Source organism: Nannospalax galili, unplaced genomic scaffold, assembly GCF_000622305.1.
Source record: "Nannospalax galili isolate Female #2095 unplaced genomic scaffold, S.galili_v1.0 scaffold95, whole genome shotgun sequence".
NCBI lineage: Eukaryota > Metazoa > Chordata > Mammalia > Rodentia > Spalacidae > Nannospalax > Nannospalax galili.
The window spans coordinates 4,284,276-4,294,536 of record NW_008342393.1 but is presented as its reverse complement, the minus strand read 5'-3'; the positions used below and the strand labels follow the sequence as shown (position 1 = coordinate 4,294,536).

The following is a 10,261-nucleotide window of genomic DNA, read 5'->3' as shown; positions in this document are numbered from 1 at the left end:
TGGGGGGGGTCTTTTTGAGACAGGGTCTCCCTGTAGCCCCAGCTGTCCTGGAACTCACTATGTAGACCAGGCTGGCCTTGAACTCACAGAGATCCACCTGCCTCTGCCTCCCGAGTGCTGGGATTAAAGGCGTGCACCACCACACCCAATGTCCTCCTCTAACTTGCCACAGGTAAGCACATACATCTGCACACACATATACTATATGAATAAAAAAACCTTCACCTTTTATGATAAAAAGGAAATTGTAACGGGGTAAAAGTAACATTGGGATTTAAAAGAATTATACAGCACCAGGTGTGGTGGCGCACGCCTTTAATCCCAGCACTTGGGAGGCAGAGGCAGGCGGATCTCTGTGAGTTCAAGACCAGCCTGGTCTACATAGTGAGTTCCAGGACAGCTGGGGCTACAGGGAGACCCTGTCTCAAAAAGACAAAATAAAATAATTATACAGCATAATCCATATAGTAAACTTTGAAGGGTAAAAATAATCCAAGTGTGGGGGAATAGTATTTTATGGCATCTAGGCTGTCAGTTCTTTGAGACTCTATTATTAAAAACATAATTTTGGGGCTAGAGAGATGGCTCAAAGGTTAAAAGCATTGACTGCTCTTGCAAGGAATCAGGGTTTGGTTCCCAGCACTCACATGGCAGCTAATAACTGTCTATACTTGAGTTCCACAGAAATCCAACGCCCTCTTCTGGCCTCTGCAGGCATTGTATGTGCAGGTACCATGCATGCATGGAGGCAAAATACTCATACTAAAATAATAATAATAACAACAACAACAATGCAATAAAAGGGGTAGGAGAGATGGCTCATTCATTAAGAGCATTTGCTGCTCTGAAAAGGACCTGAGTCTGGTTCCCAACACCCATACTGGATGGCTTACAACTACCTTCATTCAACTCTAGCTCCATGGAATCCAATGCTCTTCTGGATTCTGGGGGCACCTGCACTCATGTGCACATAAACACACCACCACCACACACACATCCCATATCCAATTAAAATTAAGTCTTTTTAAAAGAAGATATAGTATCCAGGCATGGTGTTGCACGTCTTTAATCCCAGCACTCGGGAGGCAGAGGCAGCCTGGTCTACATAGTGAATTCTAGGCAGCTGGGGCTACAGGGAGACCCTGTCTCAATACGACTAAAAAAAGATAAAGGAGAATACAACATTAGAGAACACTAGAGAACATGGACTGCCTCATGTTTCAGCAGACCACAACTATAACGGTCCCATAATATAATGGAGCTGAAAATTTTCCCATCAGTTTATGACACTGCAGTTGCTACAATGTTAACTGGGACATACAACTCAGGCATTTGGTACCTGATATAAACAAATCTACTGTGCTGGTCACAGATAAGTACAACACATACAATTCTATACAGCAAATAATCTTTGACAATAAGAAACTATGATACTGGTTTAAGTATTTATTATACTTTTCATTACTTTCTTATTCAGTTAGAGACAGATTCATTATGCAACCAAGGCTGGCCTTGAACTCAACAGCCTCTTGCCTAGGCCTCCTTGGTACTTGGACTAAAAGCATTCACCACAATGCCTACTTTATCATCCTTTCTGTGTACTCTTTCTTCTATTTAATAATAATAAAAAGGCTTACAGTAAAGCAGCATGCTATATTACATTAACAATAGCCTCATGTGTCTTTGGGTTTACTACATCTCTTAACTGCACCACTTTCTCTTGTGATTGACTTAATCTCAGGTTGCTATACCAACTACGTTTATATAGATATATACATATATATATACTTATATTTATATTTTTATATATATACTTTTTATTAAACAAGAGACCATTTCCTGCATACAGAAAAACTATGCTCAGTGATCAAACACCATATATAAAATGTAGTGCACTACTATACAAATTTGCTTTCAGATATACTATGTTTTTATAAACTGAAGGATGTGCCAAGTTTATTGGTATCATTTTCCAACAGCTCAGAATCATCAACACTTTTAACAAAAACATTTTCTAAAGTATGTATTTTAAAAATATATAATCCTACTGGCACACTTAAAAGACCAAAGTACAGTGTAAAAATAACTTTTATATGCACTGGGAAACCAAAAAATTCATACTGAAAGGAGCCTCATCTCTCAATCAGCACCTTCCAACTTCACACAAAGGCTTAAGCCCAACACTGGCACCTCAGCTCACCTAAGCAACACAAATAAGCTTCAAATCATTACAAAAATCCCTAGAGTGATTCAATAAAGGTTAAAAGTCTTGAGAAAACAAGATACTTATCACAGAATATTTTATCCTGTTTATACTAACTAAATACACAAAGCCATAAGAACTAAAAACTGGTTATAAAGGGTCAAGTCTCATACATATGGGCTTAGACTTACAGCCTCTCAGTAAGAATCTGTTTTTCTCATTTCCTCAACAGCTGTGGCCCTACAACCATTATTGCACATTAGTTTACACTCTATGAGACCTCGTATCAACTGTATACCGTATGATGAGATATTTGATAATAACTCACCTTCCATTTTTGCTTCTGCTAAGGAAAGGAGGAAATTTTTCACGGGCAAAAGCACTCAATAAAGTGAATGAGTCATCATAACTAATTTTCTTGCAACTAGCTCTATTAACATATATGGACAACAGACCTAGAACAGAAAAATTTTTATTCTAGTGGGTAATGCATGAGTACTCTGAACATATAACTACTGGAGAATCGAAGAAGCTAGATCTCAACAGAACACTCATGCCATGGAATAGTGATGGGGCGGAGGGCACACTCACCTAGTGAGTTGCAGCCTGGAGTAGGACACTTCATATTGAAATTATAGCTTTCATGGAAGCGACGACGCTTGGGGCGATGAGAGAGATCGCTGCCTGAGTCCTTCAGGGACATGTCCTTGGCAATGCTCTCATCATGAGACACGTTGGGACTGGAGATGTCTATGTCAGACTCAGAAGAAGGTGCATTTCCAGTTGGAGTTCGAGGTGGTGACTCATCATGATCAGCAGTATTTTTAGTTTCTAAGAAAAAGCAATAGATAGAACCAGTGAGCAGGGTTCCTTTATTTACAGGTTTACTAGATGGAAGAGTTTATGGAATTTGTAGTTCTCTTTCTATGGCTTAAAATTTTTTATATTTATTTTTATTTTACATGTATGAATGTTTTGCCTGCATGTACGTAAGTGCACCATGTCCAGGCAATGCCATGGAGACCAGAAGACAGTGTTGGATCCTCTGAACAGGAGTTACAGACAGTTGTTAGTCATCATGTGGGTATGGGAACTGAACCCAGGTCCACTGGAAGAGCAACTGGTACTCTTAACTGCTGAGTCATCTCTCTAGATCCTCTATGGCTTTTTTTTTTTTCGGAGAAAAAGTCTCCTGTAAGCCCCAGCTAGCCTGAATCTCATAGAGATGTGCCTACCTCTGCCTCCCAAGTGCTAGAATTAAAGGAATGTGCTACCACACCAAGTGCTTTATTTTTACTTTTTATTTTTTTGAGACAGAGTCTCATGTAGCCCCCAAATTCACTAGGCAGCTAGGTAGCTAAGGATGAGCTTGAACTTGTAATCCTCCTGCCTTCACTTCCCTAGTACTGAGATTACAGGCATGTATCAGCATGCCTAGTTGTATGCAGTGCTAGGGATCAAACCCAGGGCCTTGTGCATGCTGGCAAGCACTCTACCAAATAAGCTACATCTTCAGCCCTCAAAGACTCAACTAGCAATTTAATGTTAAGACATTAAAACCATCACTTTGGTGCAACTTTAAGTTTTTATTAAATTTAAATTTGGGGTTCACCTAACTCATGTCATTTCATGTTTCTCCTAAACTCTTAATCATATGTAGCCCTGGCTAGCCTGGAACTCACTACATAAACCAAGCTGGTCTTGAACTCACAGAGATCCACCTGCCTCTGCCTCCTGAGTGCTAGGTTTAAAGGCACATGCCACACCTGACTAGAAATAAATATTTTAGCACCCACCGGCACTGCGCACACATGGTGCACTTATATGCATGCAGGCAAAATACTCATACATATAAAATAATAAAAATTTAAAACATTGTGTTTTTACCACTCAAAGTGCTATTTACTAACTGAAACTTAAAACTACTTAATATTATTTAATAAATTCACCAAAATGTATTATGCTATTTATTGGAAAAATAAATTACTAACCTACTTCCCTTCCTGAAGATATACAGGACAGAAAAATGAATATGACCTTTTCTGGATCACAATGAACAGTGTGTGGTGTGAACGGACTTGGACTCTTAAGTTACATTACTGACATCCAATAATCTTAGAATTCTAATCTTTTTGTTTTTTTGTCCTGAGACAGGGTCTCACTGTGTAGGTCTGCCTGACCTGGAACTTGCTATATATACACAAGGCCAGCCTTGAACTCACAGATAACTGCCTGCCTCTGCCCCAGGACAAGTAATGGGATTAAAGGTATCATTGCCATGTGCAGTACCACACTATTTTTGTTATTGGTTTTTTTTTTAACATTTTATTTATTATTTTTATTTTATGTGTATGCGTGTATTGCCTGCATGTAGGTAAGTGCACCCGTGTTGTGCAATGCCTACAGAGAACAGGAGAAACTGTCAGATTCCCTGGAACTGGAGTTATGGACAGTTGTTAGCTGCCATGTGGGTACTGGGATTTGAACCCGGGTCTTCTGGAAGAACAGTCAGTGTTCTTAACCGCTGAGCCATCTCTCCAGCCCCATTATTATTGTTTTTAAGATCTAAGTTTTAATTATATGCAATGTCTGTCTTCAGTATGCAGGTCGACAGAGGCCAGAAGAGGGTGTCAGACCCTCTGGAGATGAAGCTATAAGCAGTTGTGAGCTGCCCCATCATGGTGCTAGGAATGGAACTTGGGTTTCCTGAAAGAGCAGTATGTGCTCTTAATCACACAGCCACCTCTCCAGCTCCAGAAATCTCACACTCTTATATCAAGGATTACAAATCAAGTGCCTACAAGGCTAGACAGTCAAATAGGTATCTCATTGTCTATCCAAAGGAGACAACTACTATTCAGGTCCAATTAATAATTACTATGGTTAAATGGGCATTCAATATTCTTAGATCTATTCCATTTTTTGAAATTATTAATCCTAGTTTTTATATAAAAAGCTTATACTTCCAACTACTGCCAAAAAGATTTAAAAATTGAGGGGCTGGAGAGATGGCTCAACAATTAAGAGCTCTTGCAGAAGACCCAGATTCGTATTCCAGCACCCACACGGCAGCTAACAACCATCCTTAACTCCAGTTTCAGGGGATCCAACACCGTCTTCTGTCCTCCATGGGCACTGCACAACACGGGTGCACTTACAGATATGTAGGCATAATGCTCATAAACATAAAAATAAATCAAAAACACTCAAAAAAAAGTTTAAAAAATTGAAATTGTGCAAACCAACCAAATGACTGTGTTGGTTGGCTGGAAGAAGCTAAGTCACTTCAAACAACTACTATAAAGCTTCTTGCTAGATCAAATTCTCAGTAGTTTAACACTGCCCATTACTAAAGTTCACTCCTAGTCAGCAGTTTGGATATAAAATGGACTAATAAACATAGTTATAATAATAACTGGGTCAAAGCTCCTTCATGTTGAGGTTGAAAAGGCCTCACCTCTTTTTTTTCTATGACACACCCCATCTAATACACTCCAGCTGCTCTGGACCTCAACAGCACTCTAGCAATCAAAACATACTGTGAAAAACAAGAAAGGAGTTACATATGCTGGGCATGGTGACACACATCTATAATCCTAGGACTCTGGAGGCTTATGAAGGAGGATCACAAGTTCTAGGCCAGCCTCAGCCACAGATGAAAACATTGCTTCAAAAACCAAGAACAAAACCAAAAAACCCAACTAACCAAAAAGAAATCAGGTAAATAGTATTTGTTGACCCAAATACTGACAGTATTAGGCATCTCTCTGCAGTGCCAAAGCCTTCCTCAAAAGGAAACTGACCAGATGCCTTGGTAACATGAGCAAGTCATACACCCACTTACCTCTATCTGAAAAATCGACCACTTGTTCAGTTTCAGAGCCAGAGGAGCGAGTCTGCCGAAGGGGGTATTTTTTCGGAGTCACTGGAGTGGGCTGTTGCTGACTACGGGTCACTCTTCTGGTAGAATAGGCAGGCTCCTCCGAGCCAAAAGATGGCAAATTTCGAACAGGGCTGGAATCTGATCCCAGGTTTGATTATATAACAAGGGGGAAAAAATAAAATTCATTTTATTCCCATCCATATGATTTATCAGAATGTAGCTCCTTTTCATGTTCACAAAACCCAACAAATCCTCAAAATCCCTATTTCAATAAGCAAAAGAGTTTAGCTCGGGTCTAACAATACCACATACATAACATGAACAGATTAGATTCTGGAATGAAGACTGAACTTAATTCCACTCCACTATAGCAACCATCTGTGGCATCTTAGGCAAGTTAATCTCTCAAAGTTTTTTTTCCGACCTATAAAAAAGGAAAATACTAGTAGCATATTCCTCACAGGTTATTGTGAGAAGTGCTTATCAGTATTAACTGCATCATCCTTTTCCCCATTACTATAACTCATCACACAACAGATACCCTAAAATCAACAAAACAATAATATATAAATAATATATAAACACTTCATATTTTGGGGCTTCTTTTTTTTTTTTCGGAGCTGAAGACCGAACCCAGGGCCTTACACTTGCTAGGTAAGCGCTCTACCACTGAGCTAAATCCCCAACCCGGGGGCTTCTTTTTTTCAAAGGTGTTTTTTTTAAAAAAAAAAAAAAAAAGCCCTGACTGGCCTGGAACTCTCTATGTAGACCAGACTGGCCCTGAACTCAAGAGATCCAGCTGCTTCTGCTTGCCAAGTGCTGAAATTAAAGGCGTAAGCCACCATGCTCAGCTGAGTTATCTCATTTTTAATTATGTGTGTTTGTATACACACTGATTCCCCTGGAGCTAGAGTGACAGGCAGGTATGAGCCACTCAACATGGGTGCTGGGAATCTAACTCGGGTCCTCTGTAAGGGCAGTATTTGCTCTCAACCATGGAGCCATCACTCCAGCCCCAGTTTATTCATGCTTTCTAGATTATCCTTGTACTCTCTTTTTAAATTTTTTAAAATTTATTTTTATTCTACATGTATGAGTGTATTGCCTGCATGTATTTACATACATCTGTATGTAAGTGCATCTGTATTGTGCAGTGCCCTTGGAGGACAGGAGAGGGCATTAGATCCCCTGGTACTGAAGTTCTGGATGGTTTGTTAGCTGCCTTGTGGGTGCTGGGATTTGAATCCAGGTCTTCTGCAAGAACCAGTGCTCTTAACTGCTGAGCCATCTCTCTAGCTCCTATCCTTGTACTCTTATGCAAAGTCATAACAGACTCTAAAAGTAAGACAAGAACATTCAAGTATTCCTAGTACTCAGGAGTCTAAATCAGGGGGTCAGAAACTCCCAGGCTGCCCTGGGCTAATTAAGGACAAACTTGGTCTCAAAACAAACAAATGAAACAGTTTTTTAAATTCGTCTGATAGAGAAATCTACCCTGAAGTGCTCATGTCCCTTTTACCTCTCCAATCTGATGACACTTGCAGGAAATAAAAGAAATTCAAAGTAAGATTAAAGTGTATGTTATTTTTGATTTATTTAATTTTATGTGTATTTTGTCTTCATGTACATTAAGCACACCTATGTTGTGCAATGCCTATGGAGGCCAGAAGAGGGTCTGGATGCCCTGGAACCTGAATTAAGGATGGGTATTAGGTAACAAGTGGGTGCTGGGAACCAAACCCAGGTCCTTGGGAAGAGTAGACAATCCTCTTAACCACTGAGCCATCTTTCTAGCCCCTAACGTGTATTTTAAACAACAACAAAAATCTTGTGATAATGTGTAAATTATAAAAAAACCATCAAAGAAGAAAACTGAAATTCTCAAGCTTTCAGGAGAGGTTAGCCAGGTTGTATGCTTGTATACTTCCAGGGGCTCTTTTTCACAGGCTGTCTTATATGTCACACAAAACAGGGTGGCCTTACATAGACTGCACTGTGACTGATGCTCCCAGTTGTGCAACTCTGTGGTCATGAAGAAAAAAAAACCTACAGAGACCCCAAGCTCAAGCATCTCCTAGCTGTTTTGAATATTCACAACTTTTAGAGCATGGCTAACTGTACTTTCCAGTACCTATTTCTTTGCATATACTATTCCCTTGGCCTAAAACATTTTTCACATCTTTTGATTTGTAAATTCCTACTAGACTCCTAACCAGATTGTTCTGGGAGACCTGCTCAGAACACTGTAGTTGCCCCACCTCTGGGCTTCCATAGTACTCTTAAAAAAAAAAAATAAAAAAAAAAAAAAAAAAAAAAAAAAAATCACATTTATTTGTGTTATGTGTATAAGCACGCACATACATACTTTCGCGTGCATGTGTCACAATGTCTATGTGGAGATCACAGGACAATTTGCAGGAGCTGGCTCTCTCCTTCCACCATGTAGGTCAGTCCTAGGGATCAAGTTGTCATGCTTGGCAGTAAGAATCTAACTACTGAACCATCTCACTAGCTTTTCCATAGTACTCATGGAAAACCCTTCTAAAAGCCTTTTATTAACTCATTAAACTGTAAGCTGATTTTTCTATTATAGTTACACAGTACACAACATAGTACCTGAATTACAATTAGCTATTTATCAATAGGCCCAACTGTGTTTAAAACTTAAAGGTTGAGAAATCAAGAGAAATAGTTATATCTTGGTTGAAATTTTAAAATAGAAAGCAATTACTAAGAGTTAATATTCTCACTTCTTGGTTGAAGAAGCTGGTATTTGTCCCTCATTTTGTAACATGGTCACACAGCTGTGAGTACATCCATGCTATTTAATTGCTCAAAGCATTATGATTTTTCCATTTACTCTATCATCACTACTGATGATCATCTTTGTATATTAACTACAACTGTATTTCCTTCCAAGAGTCCCTGAGCAGAACTATGAGGGGCGAGGTTACCCTCCAAATCAGTCCAAACTGCTAAATACAACTGAAAGCTTTCTGTTTCTTTCACTATGAAAGAAAAATTCTGGGTATTTATTCACATACTGTTATATCTATCAAATATGACTCTAACTACATTCCAGAATACTTTTAGAAGTATCAACCTCAATAACGAGTTCAAGAGACTATTTAAGCCCCTAAGTCTAATTTTAACAGAGTAAAAAGGTAACATTCCCATTTTGCTGATGACTGATGGTTAATGCTATAGTCTTAAAAAAAATCAGGTAACTCAAGCCACATTTGTGTCTCATCCCTATTATGCCAGCCAGTCTACAAACGAACACTGTATCGACAGAAACCATTTCTGAAGACAGGATACTTCTGAATCTGCCCTACATTTTGCCAGATTCTATCATCTATGCCAAGCCAAGGGACCAGTCTCTACCCTAACTATACAATAAAATGGTACCATTCAGTCTATCATGAGGCATAGTCAGGAAAAACAAGACTTTTACCTTGAGAACTCTGGCTTAGCCTGGCTGAAGAGCGGGTGATTCGGGCAGATCGGCGGGATGTGCCATCGCTCTCTGAACTGTCTGTGTGCTCGAGATCTGTAGAAAAATCGGAATCTTCGGTTCCATCTGAACTACTGCCTGCATTTCTCTGTAACACCATAGATCCACACATTAGCACAGAAGCATTTACTCTGTGGGTTGTATTAGCACTGGAAGTACCAAGTTCAAACTTCAGAAAGGACTCCACCACAAGCATTTCCTCTCCCTGCCCAGACCAGCTTCCCTTCATTTAGGACACTGAAATGGAACTAACTACAAATAAGACACCTTTGCTAAACAAATGAAGAAAGAGGAGTAATTCTTACTGTATGATCACTAATTCCCAACCAAGTCCATTAGGCGACCAATAGCACAAATTGTAAATAAATTGGCCTTTAATCCCAGCACTTGGGAAGCAGAGGCAGGCGGATCTCTGTGTGTTCCAGGCCAACTGGGGCTACAAGAAGACCCTGTCTCAAAAAGACCTCCCCCCAAAAGGCACCCAACCCAACAACAAAAGCCCCCAGGTCAAAATGCTCTAGCTACAGTGGGGCATGGTGGCGCACACCTTCAGTCCCAGCACTTGGGAGGCAGAGGCAGGCGGATCTCTGTGAGTTCAAGGCCAGCCTGGTCTACATAGTGAGTTCCAGGACAGCTGGGGCTACAAGGAAACCCTGTCTCA

The 10,261-nt window shown here is 39.9% G+C and overlaps 1 protein-coding gene across 2 annotated transcripts in view; it reads right to left on the bottom strand.

Annotated features, from left to right (window-relative positions):
• The window catches only part of Kat7 (lysine acetyltransferase 7), a 42,506-nt gene that overhangs the window by 27,120 nt on the left and 5,125 nt on the right, over window positions 1-10,261 (bottom strand). For both annotated transcript variants that reach the window (XM_008838322.2, XM_008838323.2), the window contains exons 2-4: window positions 9,541-9,688; window positions 6,048-6,224; window positions 2,795-3,034 (exon numbers count right to left, since the gene is read on the bottom strand). In XM_008838322.2, the coding sequence (XP_008836544.1) occupies window positions 2,795-3,034; window positions 6,048-6,224; window positions 9,541-9,688 (565 nt within the window). The remainder of the gene's footprint in view (window positions 1-2,794; window positions 3,035-6,047; window positions 6,225-9,540; window positions 9,689-10,261) is intronic.